The sequence below is a fragment of the Drosophila elegans genome, unplaced genomic scaffold (assembly GCF_018152505.1).
Source record: "Drosophila elegans isolate 14027-0461.03 unplaced genomic scaffold, ASM1815250v1 contig_814, whole genome shotgun sequence".
Taxonomy (NCBI): Eukaryota; Metazoa; Arthropoda; class Insecta; order Diptera; family Drosophilidae; genus Drosophila; species Drosophila elegans.
Genome location: NW_024546167.1, coordinates 14,780,199 through 14,804,135, shown reverse-complemented (window position 1 = coordinate 14,804,135; position 23,937 = coordinate 14,780,199). Strand labels below are relative to the sequence as shown.

At 37.0% G+C, this 23,937-nt stretch overlaps 4 protein-coding genes across 5 annotated transcripts; 2 read left to right on the top strand and 2 right to left on the bottom strand.

Annotated features, from left to right (window-relative positions):
- Window positions 1-5,703: 5,703 nt before the first annotated feature.
- Window positions 5,704-6,123, bottom strand: LOC108149283. The gene is made up of 2 exons (XM_017276727.1): window positions 6,073-6,123; window positions 5,704-6,010 (listed from the first exon to the last, which is right to left on the bottom strand). Exons 1-2 carry the CDS (start codon window positions 6,075-6,077, stop codon window positions 5,764-5,766), a joined length of 252 nt encoding a protein of 83 aa, XP_017132216.1. The 5' UTR covers window positions 6,078-6,123; the 3' UTR covers window positions 5,704-5,763.
- A 1,019-nt stretch (window positions 6,124-7,142) lies between these two features.
- LOC108149254 lies at window positions 7,143-7,715 on the top strand. Its single transcript, XM_017276696.2, has one exon. The coding sequence runs from the start codon at window positions 7,180-7,182 to the stop codon at window positions 7,516-7,518; it is 339 nt and encodes a 112-aa protein (XP_017132185.1). The 5' UTR covers window positions 7,143-7,179; the 3' UTR covers window positions 7,519-7,715.
- Window positions 7,716-12,870: 5,155 nt separating this feature from the next.
- Window positions 12,871-23,933, top strand: LOC108149392. 2 transcript variants are annotated; one of them, XM_017276922.2, is made up of 8 exons: window positions 12,871-12,945; window positions 16,383-16,941; window positions 19,890-20,250; window positions 20,873-21,276; window positions 21,351-21,472; window positions 21,980-22,095; window positions 22,162-22,279; window positions 22,506-23,933. In XM_017276922.2, the coding sequence occupies exons 2-8, from the start codon at window positions 16,632-16,634 to the stop codon at window positions 22,974-22,976; spliced, it is 1,902 nt and encodes a 633-aa protein (XP_017132411.1). In that variant the 5' UTR covers window positions 12,871-12,945; window positions 16,383-16,631; the 3' UTR covers window positions 22,977-23,933. The 2 variants fall into 2 exon arrangements, with proteins under 2 accessions (XP_017132411.1, XP_017132412.1); XM_017276923.2 differs by lacking the exon at window positions 12,871-12,945 and adding an exon at window positions 15,559-15,627.
- LOC108149393 lies at window positions 17,307-18,779 on the bottom strand. Its single transcript, XM_017276924.2, has 3 exons — window positions 18,448-18,779; window positions 17,723-18,329; window positions 17,307-17,587 (listed from the first exon to the last, which is right to left on the bottom strand). Exons 1-3 carry the CDS (start codon window positions 18,777-18,779, stop codon window positions 17,390-17,392), a joined length of 1,137 nt encoding a protein of 378 aa, XP_017132413.1. The 3' UTR covers window positions 17,307-17,389.
- Window positions 23,934-23,937: the final 4 nt, after the last annotated feature.

The window sequence follows — 23,937 nt, the reverse complement described above, 5'->3', positions numbered from 1 at the left end:
TTTAAAAATAAAAACCTTTTAAGGTTTTAATAACGATAACTATCTACAGAGAACTTTTAGGCTTAAAAAAACAGTGATCTGAGAATATAAATATAATATTTAAAATGCCCTATCTTAGAAAATATTATTAATAATTTGTAGTAGTACTTAAAATGGGGAGAATAAAGTCACCACAAATATTTATATACATGATTTTTTTTTAAATCTTTAAAATGTTGAGTTCATATCCCTATTGAAAGCTTATTTATCCCAGTGTTTAAATGCACGTACCTGTGGAGCTGACTTAGGGCATCCACTTGGCAGGGCAGACAGGTCGCTCGTCTTCGAATAACCGCTGCCGTATATCCTTGTGATAGACAGTCCTGAGAGTCGGGCGTTGACAGCGCCAGGAGCTGCAGCAAAATCAGCATCTGGGCTCGGATCAGCTGACTTTGCCTTGGAGTTCGCCTTGGGGTGTCGTTTGTGGTTTGGCAGCCAGTTGGATGTGTGGGGAATATGCTTATATGCATATATATATTATCCTCATGCAGGGTCACATAAAGTTGTGGTGTAAGGGAAAGCCACTTACCAAGCAGCATAAAAACAAATATGGTAAACTTAAATAGCCTTAAAATGTCAAACGAAGGTATTAAAGCTCCAATTTGAATATGGGTCAAAAATGCCCCTTGTTTTGGTCCAAGGATAGAATTTCATTTAAATATTGGACACACGGATCACATATGAAAGGGATATAGCATTTCTTGACAAACAGACAGGCAAAATTGACAATGAAAATAAAACAGTTTATATAAACCAACTAAAATGAGTTTCGACAATTCTCACAAATTTATTTGATTATTTATTCACATTTTAGAGATTCACCTGGTGAATCAGATATTTACCCCCTCGTGAGAATTATTTGCAATTTACAATTCATGTAATGTGCGTGCTTGTAATTTGCTGATTTAATTAGTGGCCATAACTCATTGTTATTGCCAAGGACGCGACCAAGATAATAAATGACTTTTAATTGTTGACCATGCTCGTAATTAGTGAGCAATGGGATTGGGCCACGTAACAAATGAACGCACCACATCTTATCGATAATCTGGTAATGGAGTGCATAATGTGCTGAAAACGTGCGATACTGAATTAACCCGTTATAAAGGTTAGCTTTGGTAATTCCGGCAGGTGTTGAATAACAACAAATCTCAGCTTAAAGCACATTTTTGTGAGTTACCTAACTTGACCTGCATCACAGCTTTGTATACCCGTAATTACCACCTAGTGTGTGGCTTACCAACTTATAACAAAACCGCACCGGGGATAAGCTGCGCCGAATTGATGGCAAACATTCAACAATAATTAATAATCATTAGCAGGCCGCACATTATGAAGTGGTTGACTAAATATTGAAATTCCTGTGATATTAATGCCAGGCGAGGAACAACATAAACAGTGCCATTATTACCCCCAGATGAGCGGCAACAACAGCGATTGTCCTTAATGACAACAATGTACAAACTGTTTTGTAACAAACGAGAAACGGAAAGTGGCAGCGGCAACAACACTAATAACAGCCAGTCAACCAGAATGGCAATATTGTTGCTCTTGTGCGAATTATGGATATGTGTGTGAAGTACACGCATGTAAACTGAAACCGTGACACGCCCATTACCAATACCAACTCATCCAGTCGCCCAATTGCCACACAGACAGCCAAACAAACGACGCGGTTGCCTCTGCTGTTGACAGTCAGATATGCATTATTTTAGTCCTGATAATTTGAAGAAATTAATTAATTATTTTTGCTTGTCTTTTTGTTTTTTTGACAAAAATGTAATCGGATAAATCATTTAAGGATCTAAAATCCAATTTAAGTTGCCAAATTGCTAGAAAAATTTTATTTAGCTATTTTATTTTTGGCACTTTAACGTAACATAAAAGCTATAATTTACTTAGTTTTTTCCACAAAATAAATTTTAAATTAACTTTATATTAAGGATCTTAAGATGCTCACATTCTTGTGTGAAACATCATGTTAATTATTTATTTAAGTTTTAAAATAGATATGCTCATTAAATACGTATAACTTGCTTTATATATTCAATATTTTTTTAAGATTGTCTGGGTTTCGAAAACACATATTCTCCCTTTCCCAGTTTATTTTTCTCACCAGACCAAAGTCGTTAACAGGAATAAAACCGCTTTTCTCTGGCGCAATAACGTTACGTTGGATTATAATTGTGATGGGGTTGAGGAGCGGTCCATCTCCCAGGCAAAATTGCATTAATAATGTCGTAGGAAGGGACGAATGGAAACAACAGCGGCGACGGGCCCTTCTGGCTGCATACTTTCGGGGCTGAATTTAATATTTGGAAATAATTATGCGAGTGCCAGAGTGCGTACGCGTATGTCGCCCAAGGCAGCGATTGCATATGCAAGTGTGCGAGTGCATTTGCCATTATGTTGTATAATTTATGCGCGCATTTAATTAAATTCCAACCCTTTCACTGCTTTTTGCACCGATGACCCAAATACCCGACACAGGCACGCTTAATGCCTGCTTAATTTAATAAACTAACAATCCAAAGAGAAAACATTAACTGTCAAAATAGCTTTAAATTCATTTCCAGCTTCATGCTCAATTTGTCACCACTTAAATTACAAAAAAAAAACGTGCGAAATTTTAAGTTTTTCCATTGTGCTATTTTTTACGAAAAAACCAACCAATAATGTGTGGAAAGTTAATTGCATATAATGAGCATTAGAGAGTAAATGGATTGTGGATGCTGCGAAGGGCAAATGAAATTTGCAATTAAATAAGGACGTATGTACGACTGCAATTAGACCAGTAATAATATCTATGCAATCAGTAGACTATTTGAAATTATTTACCACAAAAAGAATCAATTTCAGAGTCCCTGAAATGTGTATATTATTTATGTGCCTACAGAAATAAAAGTTAATTTTACTTTTCCTTGAAACCACATTTGTTTATCAAACTCCTGTCAATATAAACAATTAATTTAATGAGTGTTTGTTGATAAATGTATTCATATTTCAATTTTATGTTACAGTTTTTATATGATAATCAATTAAAAAAAAATTATTGACATTTTACCTAATGTGACATTTATTTATTAAGCTCTTGTCTAAGTACACAGACTATTTAAATGAGAGTGATTTAATAAATGTAAAATCGCATTAGACTAAATTATATTGTTACCCTGCGGCTGCTGGTAAAAACAATCAACAAGCTAAATGCACAAATTCGACTAAAAAATATCGTTTTACTAATTTATACTTATAATTTTGTATAGTGGTTGATTTATTTGCATATATCTACGCATGTTTTACATTTTGCAATTTTGTCATTGGAAAAAACAATGCAAACGACACTTTGACCACCGAATTATTTATGTGGCTTATTAAAAATTATGTGGAAATTATTTTCCCTAATTTATGAGATAAAACGATCCGGACAAATTCAATTTAGCCCAATTTGTGATTTAAAAAAACAGAAGCAATAGAGTAAATTAAGTAACAGTCAAACCAGTGACCCCGGGCAAACGCTTTGCAGAATTGTGCTCGATTTGCAACAGCATTAAATGCAATTAATAAATAATGGGGACACCGGCATGGCATGTTAACTGAGCAGAGATGTCCTGGTGTCCGTGACAAGTTGTCCTGGCAGCTGAACTTAATGTCCTTGGCGAGAAGACAACAAGTGACCGGCAGGGAAATTAGTTACGGTGTTGCACAAGGACAAGACCAGGACTCCGGTCCTTCGTCCTTCGTCGTTCGCCCTCCCAGTTAGAAGCCGGCCATGTGTGAGTGACTTAGTAGCCCGCATCTTGATCCGTCATCATTAGTTGAATATGTCACAACAGACACTTGGCCCAATTGATTAAGTGTCATGCACTGAGCTCAACAGTTCACTCGCCCTCTGCCGTTTGCCATCAAATACTCGTATTCATACTCGCCCTCGTCCTCGGAGTTGTTGGCCAACATTCCCTGTCGACACACTCCGAGTGCAAAGATCGATGGCATACAGACGGCAAAGGCAAATGAATTTGAAACACTAACTTAATTAGCTAGGGGTTGAGTTTATCTTACACCCAGTCAAACATGAGAGCCAATCAGGCAGTTATAATAGAACATTTGTCAATATGATATCTTTAACTTAATTGATAACGGCCTAAATATTTTCAAGTTTTTCAATTAAATGATTAAATAAGCATGAACACAACTTGTTACACCCAATTACTTTTAATTATCATTTTGCTGGCAATAAGAATTTGATAAACATTTTAAAACCCATTTTAAGCACTAGTAGAAAGATAATGCAATACTTCAAGCTTTGATATAATTTGATATATAATTTAATATTTGATGGTTTATTACTTGACTCGGCTACCAGCCAGAGATGATTATTCATGATCTGCAGGCCAGCCTTTTTGACCACTTCAAAGTTCGCCTTCCTGCAGTTTGTTCGACAAGCCAAAATAAAAATTCCGCCGCCCGCGGAATTCGTACGAACGTCAGTCTCATTAATTTTGGGCAAGTTGCAGTTTTAAAATTTAGTACCGACCCCCAGATAATTAACACCTGAGCCTCGGCAGCGGCCGCCAAAGTGGGTGGTAAAGCTAAAGGTATAAATGGGAAAAGCGGGTGGCAGCCACTTCAGTCACACTTTTGTGCTCGGCAGCCGTGTGCACTGACGCAAAGCGGAAGTGGCACTTTTCCCCAGCTGAAGCTGGGCGGGATCGGAATAGGGAGCTGCCGCCAGCAGGCGTATCGAAAACCGAAACTTTTGATGGAAAAAGTTTGCAACAACAAACGCATGTTGGCGAAGCAAAAACCGGAGGACTGAGTAGCCGTGGTAAGAGCGCCTTTAAACCATCAAGTAAGTCGCTATAATTCGCGCACATCGCCTCATGAATTTTGATTCTTTCTTTGCATTTCGCACTCCGCCAGCGCTTCCTTCTATCGCGTTCACTTTAATCTCCGTCTTAGGTTTGAATAATGAGTCTTGGCCAAGGTGCACAGAACTGGGCCACAATCGTGCGAGACTTAAATTTATACGACAGCTTTCTTCAATCAGATTTAAAAGTTCACAGAAGAAACACCTATTGTTTTTATTTAAGTCTTTTCATTAAATAGACTTAGCAGTTGGTTAATTTATTCGAAGAAAAATGTTACAATGTTCTTATCTATAGGTAAAGGTATTTTATTATTTCAACGTATTAAAAAGTCTCCTCTTTCATTTTTAATGATGTTTAAAATGTTTAAAACTTCTTTATTTGTATCTATACATGACTTTAAAATTACGTAATTTGCTTTCATTGTCTGATCAAGCATTTTTTTTTCATCTTAACGATATCAAATTAAACAGTAAGCCATGCAGATTGACGCCGAATCATTGCCTAATTGTCAACACAAAAAGTCTAAAGTTGATGGCGCAACAAATAAAACTTTTGTCCGCGAGCAAGCAAGAAACTAAAAATGCAACAGATGCAACTTCGTTGAAATTTTTTTTGCTGGTGCTGCAATTTCTTTCAAAGCCGCCGCCTGCTGCATGCTGATGACTTTGTCAACAACTTGAATTGTTTGGCGGCAACAAAATGGAGCAAAGTTTAAGTACATTTAGGACAGTAAGCGGCTCCTTATTTCTTTTGATGTCAGCAGAGTTAGGCCAGTTACATATAATCTGCAATAATATTATCTTAAGTATTTTTTTTATTGTTACACTTTTTAAAAATATTTTTCTTGTTCCCATTTCTAATTCAAGCGTTTGTAAATGCATACTAATACTATTAACGAAATCATGGAGAAGTTATAAAGAACGCAAATCCACAATGCAGCAGAACTGCAATTTTGCAGAAATTTATATGGATGTGATTCATCTTCAGAAATTATTTCTAGATTGGTGTCGTTATTAAAGGCTTGAGGTTGTTCATAATCATTTTCTTGGTCGGTAACAGTGATCCTGTAACAGGCTTCCTCCAACAAAACATTTTTGTCATCACTTGAAAAATACAAAAATTAACACAATTAATTTCTTTACAATTTTTTTAAGATTTTAACTACCTCATTCTTTTTTTTCTGAATACACTTTGATCTTCTTAGCTTCAAGGCTCTGGGTAAACTGAGAATTAAGAAAGAGCACGTTTCTCCCGAGACTCTAATACAAGCAAAATAATTCCAAGAAACCGAAGACAAAGCTGCATTGAGCAACCACTTCTAAGCAAATTGCACATTATTAAAAAAATTACTGGGTTTTTATATTGTTTGTAGAAAACATTTTTAATTTTATTATTTTAAAGACCTAAACCAGTAAGTATATTTAAATATTTTAATGCAGACTAACCTGAGTAAAGATAAATTACATAAATTTTAATACTACAAAACTTTTTAAAACTATTTAAAGGGTTCATTCGTGTGAAGTCAATATACATAATAAGAATGTAGCCTCAAAATAAAAATACAAAAGGTTGATTCAGTAAACTAAAATATTTTATAGGCACCAATATGAGTGTTAATAATATTTTCAATAATTATTTGCTTACATTATTGAGCTCATAAGAAATATTTCATTGAAAGCAAATAACCCTGCACAAGGGTATTCGGAAATAATAAACCAAAATTGTCAGAGCGTTAAACTAACGTTAAAGAGAGCAAAAATTTAAGAGAGCCCAAAGAGAGCATAAAAAGACACAAAAACTAAAGAAACTTTTTAAAAAGACTTATATAGAGTGACACTTTAGTCCCAGTCTTTAAACATTACCCTTCCTCTAATGATTCCTTATCAGAAGTAAAATATTTAAGGAAATATGTCTTTCAAAAACTGATAAACTGATAAGCAATTAATATCTTTGGAGTGGATCTCTCTTCGCAATGTCTTACTTCAAAGTGATTTTCTTGTCACTCCGGGTCTCTTCTTCTCTCTTTTTGGACGGGTTTCCTCAGACTTATATAGATATCTTATCTGAGTCACAAACGACACGAAAAGATTGTGGGCTCTTGACGGTTCTCTGTTTGCCTTGTTGTTGCCTCAATTAACACCTTTTTGCCGTGGCGATAATAACGCAGCCCCCAACTGATTGGTAATCAAGAGGAAAAGGGAAAGAAGAAATCGGTGAAAATACCCGGAGACCAGTGAGTCGCTCTTTAGTCGAGTGGAGAACGCGTATCGAGATGGACACGGATAAGCCAATGGCGGGCACCTCGGGCCCAGGAACGTTCCAGGATGAGGTCGACTTCACCAGTGGCTACGAAACGCAGTACCGAAAGGAGTACAGCCCACTGAAACCGATCTACGTACCCCCGCCGGATAGAAAAAACGCCTGGTTTCGCAACTGGTCCACCATTCTGATGATAATGTTCCTATCCGGAGTCTTCATCCTGGGCACCGTAATGCTGGTGGTCCAAGTTTTTACCGCCAGTCCTCTGCAGATTTTCATGATCGTAGCCATTTATGTGGCCATAGCCGCTGTGATGATTTGGCTGGAGGTGCAGTCCATAAAAGTGCGGTGAAATACGAAATTCCGTGACTAACTTTCGGCGTTATCACTTAAAAATGCCGTGGTATTTTTTTAACGGTGGCAATCGAACTGTGTTGTGCAAACAAATTGAAAGCTTAACTAAAAAGGAAACGACTTTACTGATTACGTGCTAAGAACCAAAAACCCATGCTTTAAAATAAGTTCAAAATAAAGAAATAAAACTTTAAATGCGTGTGTTTTTCATTGCTGACTAGACAGCGGTTTTAACATTCCGTGATAATAACACTCAACTAATTATTTACAACCCATAAGCGAACGTAATCTAGAGAGCAAAAGCAGTTAGCCAGATAAAGTTCTTTGTGCCATTGAAGTGGCCAGAGAGATAAGCAAACAAAAGTTAATGGAACAACAATGAATTGTTTGCAAAATAAATACTTATATTGTGCGGGAATGTGAAAAGGACATTCTATTAAAGCGACAAACAAATTAATTTAATATTAACTAGGCAAAGGTAAAACAATAAAGGCCTTATCAATTGATTATTTAAACCAATATGATAATTGCAATTTAATTAATAGCTGTGAAATAATATAAATTTGCCAAAGTAACAAATAAAGCAAACTGTTTACATTTTGGTATCATCTGCATTGTTTTGCCACACAGAGTTGTTTTAACTTTCACTTTCAGCCAGCAACTTCTCTAAACATTTTTACATGTACAGATTTCTAAATCACTTCTGTAATTGCTTTCCACATGCCACTGGTGCTAAAACTCAGGTTCCATTTTTTCCCGAAAATTTTTAAATTTGCAATGTTTTTACAATGGTTTTTTTACTCCAGCTTGTGTGTCATCAAGTTTGAAAAATTCTAGTTTAATAGCTTAAAAATGCTACGAACATTTGGTCCGAGCAAAAACTGCCGGACAAGCTCATTTAGCTCTTGAAAATGCTAAAAAAAAAAGGAAACGAAACGTCCCATTAAACTTTAATTTCCGTTGACAATGGACGACACTTTTTGTTCGTTCGTTTTTTTTACCACTCGAGACGGGGGCAACAGCTGACTTACCTTAATTACTCACAGGATTCCGAGCCATGCTAATTATTTGCAGGGTGCACTATTTTGTAAGCCAGACGCAGGCGGAGTCAAGAACGTCGCCAGTGCATTTAATTATAATGGCGCAAAGGGCGCTGGAGCTAGGCATTAATGCCATTTCCGGTCGCCGACCACCGGAGACTAAGGCGAAGCCTGGCAACCAACACTTTGTTCCGCCTCAATGCGAAAACACGGTCTGGACAAAAGATACCCTCGGCAACAATTTTTTTATTCGCGGATTTGCTTCAAATAAATAAATATTTTGGTATCCAAAATTACAAATGAAAGCAGTGAACAAGAAAAAGTATTTAAAAAACATTTGATTTTAGTGAAAACTAATGTCTTGTAATAATAAAATACCTTTATAAATTAGGAATAATCTATAATCTTTTAAAATATATTATTCACACACTCATGAACAAAAATACTTGAGCAAAGAATTAAATTTAAATTCACTGGCAATAAAATATTAATATAAGACTTTTATTTTAATAATTTGTTATAATAAAATAAAGTAAAAGTAGCGTCTTCAGGGGTGTCACTTAGTCAATTCTAATCTAAAATTTAAATTAATATCTCATAACGCTGACAAAGTAATAGCAACATGAGGGAAAAACTGCTTAAATTAAATGCGCGTCAAAGCTGCATTTAAACCAATTTCTAGAGGAATATAACGAATTGCTGTTTTTATATTGCTCCCAGTTCAGGACTTCGAGTCCAAACCTTACGCAAAAGCAAAGCCAAAATATTCGATATGCACATGCATTATTTTGCATTGATTTATTACTCGATTGGCTGCCGGCTCAATATTGCACATAAAAAGCATTTAAACAAAAGCTGTCTACCATTTTATTTCTCTCACTTTTTAAATATTTAAATCACAGCATTTTCCACAAGCGAGCATCACCTCCATTATTCAGAGTTTGGACAAGCCAAAAGCCGGACAAAAAAGGACACAAATGAGAAACTGAATTGCAAGGCAAGTGAAGGACAACTGTGGAAATGCAAGTAAAATGTTTGGTTGCAACAGAATCCCAAGCTCCACTGGGGAGCAGCCAAGACATCTGACTCCTCTGCCATTTTGGCCAGCGCCTGGGGAAATGTGTCTTAGAATTTGTTTAAGTAAATCTCACTTTTCATTAGGCCACTCAGCAAGGACGAACTGGCGACATGGAAAAAGGGAAATCAAGACAAAGCAAATAAATAAAATGTCCATGCATGACTGTGCCATCTAAACATTTTATTCATAAATCAAACAAAAGTGAAAACAAAAGAGCTGAACACAACTTAAATTTAAAATGCTGAATTCAACTATTGGCAAATGTATTGCATAATTTAACACATAATTTGGAATGTTCGTTTAAAATTAATCATAGATTTCGCTATTAAAATGCACTTTTTCAGCCGAACACTTTCATTGCACAAAGCCCACAATACATGGTCATTTTATGTTAATTATTTATGTAAATTTGCCATACTTAAGCGGGTTTTTTTCGTATGCACAATGTATAATTTAATTACGACAAGTCTACAAAGTGTGACCGCATTAATTAAAATTTCACCAGTATCCATTGAAAAAATAATTTTTTCTTGTAGTTTTTAACGGGCTTAAAAGTTAAATTTAAATGAAACCAATGCAAAATGTTTGGCTTTAAATTAAAGCGAATCTGGGATAGCGGTTGATGGGGTCCAATGTGCTCTTTCAGCATCCATTTGAATATTCAATTAAGTCTAACTGCCAATTCAGTGATAAGACCCTCACTGAGTGAGTGCCCACCCCAAAAGTAAAGCCAACTGTGAGCCCTTGTCGAACGGCCTTGGAACATGGGGCCTACTGGTGATAATTTCAGTTAATACCAAAAAGGATGACACTCAAAGCGTAGAGTAGTTTTCACTAAGGAACACAAATGTACTGCTACAAAAAAGGCATAGTTTTACCTTAAATTGGGTTTAACAATTGCAAAATTAAAACGTTATTCATTTATATTTAAAGCTTATCTTTAATTCAGCAATTATATGTAAAAGATAATAATAAGATATATGAATTAATATGTTTTAAGGGACTCAATAAATCGTATCCGAAGATTATTGTTAAGCTTGTGAAGTCATTATAAAAATTCCAACTTTTATATAGTATCATAAGCGGATATGGAAAATTGTTTAAAATTTGAAAAGTAGGTAAATATTTATCTGAGTGTGTTGTAGTGTACACCTCCCTGCAGCGGCTCTTAAATCAAGTAAATTTGTATATATTGTATGTGGGTATATAACGAGAGAGAGTAACGAGCATGTCAAAGCATTTTTGTGACATCTTTTATTTATTTTATAACCAACAAATGCCAACAGTCAGGGGGAGGCAAACAGCATGCATAAATTACCGCAGAGCGACACGAAGACCTAAGTCCTCCGGATTCTGCTCCTGGTGGCCAAAGCCATTGCCATTGCCATGCAATGCAGAAATTGTGTTGAAATATTAACAAAGAGGCCAAAAATAGAGCTGTGGCCGAATGCAGATGAGCGGGCACAAAATTCTTTCTCCATTCAACTTTTTGGACACTTTTCGAAGCCCCCTTCTTGGCCACTTTTATTTATTTTTTTTGTATTTGTTGAATGCTAAAAAGGCCACTTTAGTTTAAACCACAAAGTTTACTTCACTGTGTGTATGAGTGTGTGTGTGTATGTGGCGAACGGTCAACCTCGTTGCACTTTTGTTTTTGGCCAAGGGGCATCGGTCTTTCATGTCATTTAACCATGTTTCGGCCGACAATTGGGGCCCAGATCCTGGGCCCCAGGATCTCTACGCAGTCGGGCGTTGATTGCCAGGCATTTAAAGTGTTTTCAATGTAAATCTATGTAAATACATGTTGCCAAATAAAGGGACGAAGCCGAAGTGGAAACTCTCGTCTGGATAAATGGTACAGCCATATTTATTCGTTGCCCATGTGTGCACTCTTCAGACGAGTCCTAAGACTTTAAGCCAGTGGCTCCCTAAGCTCTGCGGCATATTTATGCACGTTTTTTCGGTCCGTATTTTGCTTTCATTTCTGCACTTGTTTTTCTCTATTTTTCGAGTTCGTTCTCGTTTGTTTGGGGAACCTTGAATCGGTCGCATTGATTGGACGTCTTTGCTTTTGATTGTTCTATATTTGTTTTGTTTATATTTGCTTTCGGTAGCACTTGCTGCATTTAATGGCATGAAAATTAATTTGACATTCAATACTGTTGTTGTATAGGCGGCGATAACGATTTTTTTTCGCATTACGTATTCATTGTTTTAATGTTTACGGAATACAAACGAATTGTTGGCGCAAATTTTATATATTGTTTTTATCACGTGTCGCCTACCGGTGATGCCTGCATATAATAATTATGAATTGTGCAAATAAATCAGCCAAGTAGCGACCTGTTAATGTGTTAATAATTGCCAGCCAAGTGCTGTTCAATGTGTTAATGTCTTGTTGAACTGCCTGTGTGTGTTCAGTGTACATGGCGTGTGCTCGATTAATATGTTATTAAGGATAAGTAGTGGAAAAAATGAATTGAAGTTTTTGTCAAAATAATGACACAAAATGTAAATTTATTTACAAATGCAGCTATCGTGTTCTAAAAATATTTAATAAGGGATGTCACAAAAATCTACAAGGATATACAACTCTCCATAGATTGCAACCAAGCTGACAGTTTTCTAATTATATACGATGCAGATTGCAGAATAATTAAATTTTTTTAAAATGTTTAGCTAAGTTCTGAATTATGAATTAAAAAAAAAAAAAAAAAGAATTAAAATTAAAATAATAAAATTAAATGCTTTTACTTAAAATATTAATATTTTAATTTCATACAGTACCTTATATCAAAATTCATTGTTATTAGCTTCTACCATTTTGGTCGTTTAAAAACTGTTTATTATTAACATATTCGTAACAGTCAAGAAAACGTGTTAACAGTTCGTATACGTGATATTTGAAAACTTCTTGCTGGGTTCGTGTCTTAGCTGCAAGAATAAGCTTTACTTTCAAACTTTAATTCTTCAAGCTTATGTTCGTTATTCATAACAATTGGTCTTGGCTAGCGTTGTTAAATAAAAGCTATTTGTCTAAATAAACAGTTGTATACAAATAGTTATAAAAAGTTATTTGATTTTAAATTAGTTTTATTAATCTTTGTGCCTTATTATTAATTTTCCCTATTTTTGAATAAAACTCAATTTAAAAATGTTGTTAAATACATGACAACCCTGGCTGATTACCAAGGAGCCCAAAAAGCGACGCAACTAAAACGAAAGCTCTCAATTTGTCGTCAATTTTCCGGCACAACAGACGCAACATTTGCCAAAAGAGCAACGCGCGAGTTGCGTAGAGCGGAAAGTAAATTCCAGTGAAACCACTAAAAATTGCAATGAAAAATTAAACAAGCCACTAAAACCCGATCCAATCCAATTACTAGCAAATGCTAAATGAAAATGTGAAACGAAAAACAGAGAAAATAAACCATTGAGTGTGGAAATATAAGGCCGAACGAGGAAAAACTGACGGGGAGAAAGAACATTTGTGCAAGAAAACTAAGTGCAATAAACTGTGAATAATCCCAGAATTAGCGGCTTGTGCATCAAGGGGAAAGTGGGGGAAAAGTGGATTCGGTTCCATTCTATTGCTGAATGTCCAGATTTATATTATGCAAATTAATTTCAATTGGTTTGCACTCTGGACTCTGCGGCACTGTTTATTGTTGCTGCTGTTCCTGCTGCTGTTGCTGCTGCTGCTGTTTTTGTTACTCTTGGTCACTGTAGTATTGTGTAGTAGTCGTCGTAGTACTACTACTATCACTGTCACTATCACTACCACAAACTAAAATCCACAACCTTCCTGTTTTCGTATACACAAATTTGGCAATGCGATGCCGCTGGAGTTTTGCCCAGCCCCACTCCCTTTTCCTTGCCATTTCCATTTCCGTTTCCCCAATAACAAGTGTGTGCGTGCCTTGCCCGATTTGCCGGCTTTTCTCCGGTTAAAACTATGAAAATTGTTTCCCAAGAATTTTTTAATCAAACGAGAATGTTAGGTGCAAAAAGGGACGAGCAGAGTTGGTAAGCTTTACGTGGAAAAGTAATTAAAAAGGAAGTCAAGGAAAGCTCGTGTTTATGGTAAAAAGAGTATCCGGAAACTATCCCAAAGATGCCAATTACAAGTCGTTTAAGTTCACCTTTAAGTGGGTAATTTTTTAAACAGTTCCCCCAACTTGATTGAAAGTTCAGTCTGGCAGTTGAGCACTGGGAAATGTTCGACATTTAATTTAATTGTCGATGCAGTTCCTCAAACAGATTGCGAGTGATGCAAGTAGATTAAAAAATTAAAGCATGAGTAATCTCAGAAAAGCAATTTAAGAAATTTTCAGTAATCACCTAGAAGTGTACATTTTTTTTAGATTTGTCATTCGAAATACCATTTGTCATTTACTCAAAAATGTTTTGAAATGCTTATACTTTTTTGTATCATACAAAAGTTCTAAAAGCTGTAATTAAACTTTATTACTTATTTAAGATGTAAATACCAAGCAATGTTCAGTGTTTCAGTTTTCATTAAAAAAGTATTTCCGATTTACACGTATCTTCCAATAAAATGAAGACTTTTAATCAAGATAAAAACGGAGTGCTCTGTTTGCATACGAAATGCAGCAGCCGCAGCTTAAATGTTGCTTATTAAAAGCGGACTTAAAGTATAAATAAACCCTCCGTTTCACAATAATATCAATTACAATATTGTCGACCGGCAACGTCGGTTTCCAACAATGGAAAAGACCTGCACGAGACTCTCATTAAAAACCACACAAGCACTCGCACACACAAAAGCGGTTCGAAAAGAAGCCAAAAATACAAAGTTGTAACAAGGCAAGACAACATTTATATAGTGCAGCAGTCAGTCGGTTGATGCTAAAGCTCGGCCACAGAACCTCGTCAGCACAATCACAGCAATTGCTGCCAGTCTCCAGACTGGGGACTACACTGAAAAAAATACGTTTACAAAAAGGGCACTGATCTATCATGTGATTAAATGACCAAAACGATAAGACCGTTTAAGAATATTGAAATTAGATAAGGTAAATAAAGGTAATTGTGCAGAAGTTTTAGTTGCTCCTTAAAATATTAGGCATTTTGACAAAATTTTTTTAAAAGCAGATGATCATATATTTATTGTTATATTAAAATGTGATATACCCATATATGTTAATGGATTAAATTCGAAAAAATATAGGCATTCTTTTTTCTGTGTGTTACAAGTATAGTTTTTTGTGCTCTGTGGAAATGGAAATGGAAACGGGAACGGGATTGGGTTCTGAGACCGAGACTGCGACTGGGACTGGGCAATATAGAGGGGAGCTCTGCAATAATGGGGAACCTCTGACAGACCAGACAGCCAGTAGTCCATGTGAGCCGGGACTGCGGCGGTAGTTGCACAATTTTGCACAAAAGCCAAAGCATAATCATGAATAATGAGCGTTTGTGATAAGTGATAAATGCCCGGTGGCAAATGCACAAGGAATTTAAATAAAAAGTAAATTGTCTTCATACTGTGGACATGGGAAAACTTTACCGATATTACAAAATTTGCATTTTATTTGAGGACCCAAAAAATTCGTAATTTGAGAAATTTATTTTTAGGAGACTCGAAGAAATAAATAAATCAATTAATACAGTCTTCACAAAGTGAAAACAAATTAGGAAACAAAAAACCCTTATCACTCTTGTATAAAAAGAAGCCACATTAAACAATTCTCAAAAACCAATTGTTTTTGGACCCCTAATTTTTTTTCCGATTTGAAGCTGTCAAACAAACAAGTTTGCACTGGGGCCTAAAAATGCGGCAGAGGTATCCCATTTCCCACCGGGCACTCATTGAGCCCGTTTTCCTCCGCTTGTCGCCCGACTGACTTGTCTGTTGCCTCAGGTTTTTGCTCTGGTCTTCAAGTCGGGCGATTTGACCACCACAGGGGCTCGCAGAATAGTTCGAATCGGGAATCGGCGCTGTTCAGTTCGCAAATGCGCGCCAAAGGTGCTAAGCTTAAGGGGAAAATTGTTTTTCGGAAAACAACTCACAATTAAAGGGTGTTTTAGATCATTCAAAACTTCCGGATTCTGTGGAATACTTAGTTTATTTAAGAGCTTTTCTTTTACTCGCTTTGATTGGTGTTTGTCGCAGTTCTTTTTCTCTCGGTTTATTTACGCCGTAGTTTGCCGTCTAGTTTTGTCAACTTTAATTGAAATTAATTTACTTTCTTCATATACTATCTGCCAGATAGCTGTATCTGTATTTGTATCTTTAGATGTGTGCACATGCCGCTGAGCGAACAGCCTTGTATGCGATCAGATTTGAGCGCAGAGGTCAGCAAATAAACAAATTGTCGCACATTATGGTTTATTATACAGCCACGATTCATATGCAAAATGAGAATAAAACGCGAGAGGGCCCATCACGACTAGAAAGAAGTGTGCAAAATTTAACATTTCCCGATACCCAGGAATGGCTGGCAGGCAGGCGTCTCAGCGTAATAGTGCCGCCCTTTTCGGGTTTTCCCCAGACTGCAATCGCAATCACCGAATGCAAATCGCAGCGTGATGAACTCAGGCAAACTATTCTTATTTTAGTATATAACCGCACAGAAATTCGTATTTATAGAGAGGCGAAAACGCGATACGATTTGCATACAAAACACTTGAATACCCGCATTAAGTCGCGTAGGCAACGCCTGGAATTTCAATAAGTTAAAAGTTTGCAAACTAATACAAAATCACCCATTCTTCTTCCAGCACTTGACAATTATGTAAAGCTCCTCTCGCCCGAAAACAAGTTTGCAAACAACAAAAAATGAATAAACTCGTGGTACCGTAAAACTATAAAAAAAAAAAAAAAAAACTGACGAACAAGTGGAAAAAACTCAAAGAAAATAACAAACAAAAACTCTCCAAAAGTGCTAGCAATTAAAAATAATTTCACAGTTTGCTAACGAACAACAGCAGAGAAATACACAACATAATAAAACCGAAAACGCATCTTGAATGTCGCGCAAAATGTTGCAAGTGCCGGTGGCAACGCTCGTGTTGCTGTCGCTGTTGCAGATTGCCGATGTTGCTGCTGTCGCAGATGCAGCAGCAGCTGCAGCAACTGCCGCAACAATATCCACAACGACAACGACAACCGGAATCGATGCCAGCCTGAAGAATGCCAAGCTGATTGAGGGCAAAGTGCTGCCCGACTTGGCCATCCTGCAACGCGTCAACCAGGAAGACGAAAAGTGGCAGCAGGTCTACCGGTTCATCGACGATGGCTTTCCCGTCCTCGAGTTGTACGGCTACAAGCCAAAGTCGGGTGAGTAAAAGGCGAAAACTGAATGGTTCGAGCCCATGCACTTAACAAAGGGAAAAGTTTGGCGGGAGTAAATTATTGAGAGAATTTTCAATGACCAATATTACATGAAAAACATAAAACAAGGTGTCTTTGCTTACGGGAAATAAATTATAGTTATTTAACAAAAAAGTATAGTTTCATACAAGTTTTTTAAGTTTATAACTTTTCTACAATTAACACTATTTTAATATATATTTAAAAAATATTTAACATGCTCTCGAATAAACTTATTTTAATGTGTACTTCTTAAGAAATATGCATCAAACATTTAAAACAAACAACTTTTTCTAAATATAACTGAATTAAACTAGTTATTGTATTTCGACTAGGTGTTTCAAAATATTTAATATCAAAAAAATGTCATTAAGAGTTTAAAGGATTTCTTCGGCTATAAACACAGGATCTCGGACTAAATAAATTTCTTATACTTAACAGCCTCAAAATGCCTCAGCTTGGCTGTGCTGTTGAGCAACAAGCTATTCGCAAACATGGCAAATACCCATCCTAGTCGAAGCATTTCCAAAATAAGTCCCCGATCCAGGCGAAAGACATTATTTCTATCAGCTGTAGTTTCCATTATTTGCCTGTAAAGCCAAAGCAATTGTGTCTGAAAAAATATATCAAATTAAATTGTGTTGAAGTTTAACTTTGCTTTAATAAATTAAATATCAGCTGATTTTATAAGTAGACTTAAGAGATGTGTTTCTTTAGATTAAAAGACATACAAAAGGGGATTGCTTACTTGTCTCTGTGGCCTAAAGTTGGCCTTAAATTGGCCGAACGTTTTCTCGGCGGTCTTAATGGCCACATTCACATGTAAAAGGACAATCGGAAAAATGAAGGTGCCGAAAAGGCTTTGGCCAAGATGTTTAACTGACTGCTGATCGTACAGGACCAAATGAAAGTTCCCTATAAATAGTAGGAAATTCTCCAGCAAAACCGTCCACACAAAGGGCCGCGCCAGACAATCGAATTTGTGCCTAAGTCTGATCAGTTTTCGGTGGAAAACATTGAGCTTTAATGACTTTCGACTTTGCATTGGGTTTATCTGGATGTCGTAGCAGGCATATAGAACCAAGATGCCCAAATGGACGACCATGGACAATAGAAAGGGTTGAATGCAAACGAATAGCAATCCAAATACACGCAGAACTATGTTCATCTGGGATCCTGTTCCGAAAGCTAGAATCGATGTTTTTTGATGCACAAAGGAAGCGATAAGCACTCTGTAAGTTTGAATACCGAAAAACCACCAGTTTATTTTCGGAGCCCGTCCACAAATTTTCTCGTAGCTAAAATAGATACTCGCGAACCCGTTAAGCACCTGTCGCATCAGATTACGATGATACCTGATGATTAACAAATATATTAATACAAATTAAAATAAATAAGCCTTCGGATGAGCAATTTATTAGTGGTTTGAATGGGAATTACCCTTAAAGAATTGTATATTTTTGAGAACGTTACCTGTAATGATAGGCGATTCCAATGCTGATGCAAAAATTCTGGGTGGAGGCGATGGTCAGTCCCACTGTGTAGATAAGATGTAGGGGCCGTTCGCTTCCGGGCGTGGGGTCTGCCATTCCGTTGAGGAACTCCACCATCCAGAAGATTAAGTGCATCAGAAATGTCACCACCAGCCAGGGTCTCAGCCAGAATCTGTGCATGGCCCCCACCAGGGAATTAATCTTCGGGCTCAGTCTGAATATCTGCTTGCCTTCGACATATCTGTAAATATTGCAACCCGAAAGCGTTGTCAGAAATTGCAGCAGCTGCAGAATGCTCGTTAGACAGGACATGGCGCAACTGACTCCCCGAAACAGCTCGAGACAGCTAGAAAACTCCGAAAATGGGAAATGAAAATGTGTGACGTTGACAAATGACTTCGTTCAGCTGTCCAAATGTTGATCATAAACAAAAAATACTCAATTTACCCATTACCATGGAAGGAACAAATAAGAAGCCGAAGCTTGTAATACTTGTTTCTAGAATATTTATTAAACAATTATTATTGGTTCTTAGCCATTGAAAATTATTTTTTAGCCTACGAAAAGAAATATATTTATATTAAATAGGATTAAGCGATTTATTATTTATCTAAAAAAAAGTAAACTTTACTTTTGACCTAAATAAATATAAAAAAAAAATATATTCATGGTGAATTAAATAAACATTTTACCTTTGCAAGTAAAAATGAATATACCTGGTTTTACGCTAAACTTTTTTTCAGCAATCATCAAAAGAAGCTAACTGAAAGCATTCTTGTTGGCAAAATGTATGATATATATATGTAATTCTCAGCAAAAACTGTCATTATTTTAAAACTGACTTCCAAAAAGACATTCAATCAGAATATGCATTAACAAATTAAAGTAAAAAGCTGGCTTTCACAAGATATTAAGGAAAATTAAAATTTATATAATAGTTGTCATTTTAACTTGATAAAAAAAAATGTATAATTTAAATATTGAATTCTAGTGAATGCTAAAAATACTTACATACTTCTAAACAAAAGGAAAAGCTATAAAGTAATTAAGAATCATTGAAAATAGCTCCAGACACACCTCCCAACATAACAATCCGGAACGCGCGTGGCATAATAATTTAAGCTAATTAAAGCTACAAAATACAGACTACACACCCAAATAAAAAACAAATACAACAAATTATGTAGCCCGCGTGAGGGCCCAAAGTTAATTACTTGATTAGCATGCAGACAGGTTTGGGGATTCAGGTGCGCTGAGCGCAGCACTTAGCCGTAAATGAAACGAAAACAGTTTACATTTTTAAGTGAGCCATTCCCTTGGTAACTGTCTCTCCGTCTCCTTTGCATGTTCGCCCCATTCCGGTGGACAATCCGGACATTCCGGCCTTCGCCATCGAAATCGCGATCGCTATCGCCACCACAGACCTGCCGTACACATTGATTGTGCCCAAAATCGATGTGCGGAGCATTGAGAAGCCGCGGCTAAAGGAGTTCATGTTGGAGCATGTGGTGCCCGGGAAAATCTTCGACAGCTACAGCGCCGTGGCCAACGGCAATGGGAACAGTAACAGCAAGGAGGAGGAGGAGTCCTTCGGCAATGGGAACGGACACAAAATCGTTTTCCGTAAATTGGAAAAATCCCACAACAATGTTTGGCTACTCAATGGCCAGCAAATACTCCACAAGCTGCGTATCAATGAGAACCTGATGGCCATTGCAATTGATGGTTATTTGGGCGATAGGAAGTCGCCCTACTCCAAGCGCAATATCCAGGAAACGAACAAGTGAGTAGGGGCACTCCCACCCATTCTTACACAGTGGGTCAAAGTTCGGTCATAAATGTTACAATTTAAGCAAATAGATAGAAAAACACCAAAAATATATATTATAGAGTAGGATAAAGAAAAGTGATTTATACAATTATAAATATAAATATATATAATATTAATAGTGCTCGACACAATAAGACCAATGACCTATTAAATAATTTCCTTTTTCCATTTCATGAGCCCACTGTTGAACACTTCTGCTTAGTTCCTAGTCCTAGTTTGTTTGCGGTCAAAAGTGCACTCATGCGAAATTTATCAGTGGGCAAACAAAGTTTTTGCTGGTCCAACTTTTCGCAGACACACACACATTCTTACTTTCCTCTTCCGCACTTTTGACCGAGCCATCTCCATCTCAATCTGTAGGCTCAGTCCCACCACATCCCTATGATCATATACTGCATATTCATTCCCCACAAAAAACAAATAAATCGATAATATATTTTTTTATGATATAATATGCTATAAATACCTTTCAAGGAATTTGCTCCACTTCTTGTCTTTTAGAAATATGCTTTTATTATATTTATGCTTTAAGATTAGATGAAAATTAAATTCGTTTTCCCCGTATACTATATAGCCGCTACAACGACCCCCAACCGCTGGAACAGCCGAACATTACGAATGCACATGCTAAGGTGGAGCCCGTCATAAAGGAGTCGAAGGCCAGTCCGCTGATGTCGTTTTTGGCCAACATGAAGACGGGCACCAAGGTCTTCCAGCACTTCCTCTCCAAGAGCAACCTGACCCGCATTATGGACGACAACGCGTACACGGTGCTGATTCCCTCGGACAACGCCTTCCAGCGCTGGCATCCCATCGACTGGGGATTCTACCCGTTCTCCGTGCCAGAATTCACCGAGTCGGTGCTGAGGAACCACTTTCTGCCCATGCAGCGACCCCTGCGGCTGGCCGATGTCCGGAATATGGACGAGGTCGTCGTGCCCACCATGGGTGGCGAGGATGTCGTCTTCCACGGCCAACGTAAGTGGCTCCCATAAATTACACTCCCGAATTCAGTTTATGACAACGGCGCCTTGTTCCCTCCCGTTCAATAGCCACACCCACGGTGAATAATGTGAGCATTATGTCCGACTACAACCTCTCCAATGGCAATCAGGTCTTCATCATCTCCGAGGTGCTCTTCGTCACCGAGGCTGTGGTCTCCAAACTGCATCAGGTAAGCCGATTATGCCTAATCTGCACTGGGGAAAATTGAGTAACCATTAAATAAGATTGTAAGATTTTTAAATATTTTTTTTTAAAGTGTGGTATAAATTAGACCTAATTAAATACACAACACTGGGAAAATTAAGTCAACATTCTGTAAAATTTTGTAACCTTTTAATTAAATGGGCTGAAAATTACACCTTATTAAATACTGTTTTAAATTAAATCTAAGGATATGTTAGACTAAAATATCTTAATTTCATTTTTTTTTTATGAGGCTAATATTCGTATACGTTTAAATAGTCCAAATTCTCTAAGAGTATTGTACTTTTTATTAAATGTGGTATGAATTATTGCTATTTAAACGGAATTTTAAAATTTTAAAGTGACAATGACAATGAAAAGGTGTTTTACGGATATGTAGTCTACCATTTCTTAATTAGTTTATTAAAATTTCAGAGTATATATTTCTTATATCACAATTAAGTTTATATTTTAAAATTAAAATACCCCATAGATGCACAAGGATAAGGAGACACCTCCATTGCTAGCCTTCCCTTGGTTTGGAGCACAGTTCCTGTCCCACTCGTTTTTGGCTTTGGAGAGAGATCCCCGATTTACCCAGATTACCAGGTAAGAATCTTGGAATGTAACACTAGAAAATCAGTTATTAATAATATGGTTGTTATGCCCCAAAAGATACCTAAACAGTGCTGAGATTGCTCCCCACATTTCCGGAGCCAATTACACGTTCTTTGTGCCAGAAGATCGGGCCTTTGAGAAATTAGGATTCGACAAACTATCTGATGAAGTTATGGTAAGTATTTTAATAGAGGAACAAAAATAATCACAGTTTAATAAATATATATTTTGTATTATTTAATGGCTTTAATAAAAATGCCTCAAAAATTAATCATTTTATTTTAAATTTCAATAAATAATCAATTAATTTTAATTTAATTTTTATTTTGTATTATATCACCTATAGTGATTATGGTCCCTATTTCAATAACTACTACTATTTAAAATCCCCTTTATTTAAGGCTTCACAGCGGGGTGTGAAAATGTTGCTGAACCACTTCGTCAAAGGGCGACTCTACAACCGCGATTTGCGCGACAATGAAGTGTTCGAGACGATCGGCGGTGGGCATATAAAGATCACCCGCAACCCGGGCAGCAACTACACCAGCGTGAACAACGCCCAGATTACGGAGAGCGAGGTGTTCGTGTACAACCTGGGCACCATGTACTACCTGGACGACATCCTGTACGCGCACATGCTGCGCGACTTCGTGACCAAGTCGACCAAGACGAGATCCAATCGGCACGGCAGCGACTCCGGCGGAGGATCCCGGAGCACCTCGCGGCCCAGCGACGTGGAGATCGTGCCCAACGAGTTCGAGGGGGAGCACAACGGCGGCGACTATGCCATCCACGGCGATGACGAGGACTTCGAGGATGAGATTATCACGCCCAAGGCGCTGCCCGTCCAGATCTACGAGCTGCCCAAGTAGAGAGCGGGCGATCTGATGTCGGAAATTATATCGAGGATATAGATGCGAAAGTAACATAGGCGGCACTTTTTGGCCATTGTTTTGGGAATTTTCATGGAGTTCGATTCAATTTCTTTTAACCAAACCGCTTGAAATGTTAATTTTATGTCGCTTATCTTATTTTAGCAGTTAACTAACGATACGTGTGTAATTTTTTTTTAAATCGATCTGAGCTTGTGGCAAGAATGAGAATGAGAAAGGGTGGTGAGACGCTTAAAGCGTTTTTGTATAGTTCTGGGCTAATTTTTTAAAGCATTTCTCTAGTTTAGTTCTTAGTTCTTCGTGTATATTTTAAGTTTAGCATTGAACGAGGCGGTGAAACGAAGTATACTACAAAATCAACAACATCAAGAGCAGGAGCAGCAGCAGCAGCGACAGCGACAGCAATTAATATATAAAACCTAATCCTAAAGAACTTATCAGCGATTTAGACAAAAGCTTGTAGAGATAGCGAGAAATTGCAGTCAAACCAATTACTACAAATATTCAAAGAGTAACGAGAGTAATATTCGAATTAGAAGCGAAATTTCAAGAAACAAAAAAAAAACTATAAACACATATACGTATACTATGCAAATTCAATTAGCGCTCATCAGTGTTTATGCTTTTTTGAGTCTATCCATGTGAGGGAGCATAGCGCAAACATATCGGCGAAATCGAAGGATTCGAGGATTCGAAATTCACTCGGAAATAATTCCCTGGAGGGCATTGGCAGCGGACGGGAGCGAGGCAAGATATATCTATAAATACGAGTATATTACGAACAAATATTGTATTTTTTAATTTAACGGTATTGATATTTAATGTATCTGTGTATATGAACAACAACAACAACAAAAAGCAATGAGAACGAAGCATCCAATTTTATAAGTTTGTTAAAATAAAAAGAAAATTCTACCAGAAAAACCAACAACAACACACA

Excerpts from the sequence above, each read along its gene's own strand:
- LOC108149254 (XM_017276696.2), top strand. The coding sequence starts at position 7,180 with ATGGACACGGATAAGCCAATGGCGGGCACCTCGGGCCCAGGAACGTTC.
- LOC108149392 (XM_017276922.2), top strand. The coding sequence starts at position 16,632 with ATGTCGCGCAAAATGTTGCAAGTGCCGGTGGCAACGCTCGTGTTGCTG. Across the intron at positions 16,942-19,889 it reads CGGCTACAAGCCAAAGTCGG|ACCTGCCGTACACATTGATT; the intron begins GTGAGTAAAAGG and ends TCGCCACCACAG. Across the intron at positions 21,473-21,979 it reads TGGTCTCCAAACTGCATCAG|ATGCACAAGGATAAGGAGAC; the intron begins GTAAGCCGATTA and ends AATACCCCATAG.
- LOC108149393 (XM_017276924.2), bottom strand. The coding sequence starts at position 18,779 with ATGTCCTGTCTAACGAGCATTCTGCAGCTGCTGCAATTTCTGACAACG. Across the intron at positions 18,330-18,447 it reads GGAATCGCCTATCATTACAG|GTATCATCGTAATCTGATGC; the intron begins GTAACGTTCTCA and ends GTTAATCATCAG. Across the intron at positions 17,588-17,722 it reads ACTTTAGGCCACAGAGACAA|ACACAATTGCTTTGGCTTTA; the intron begins GTAAGCAATCCC and ends ATATTTTTTCAG.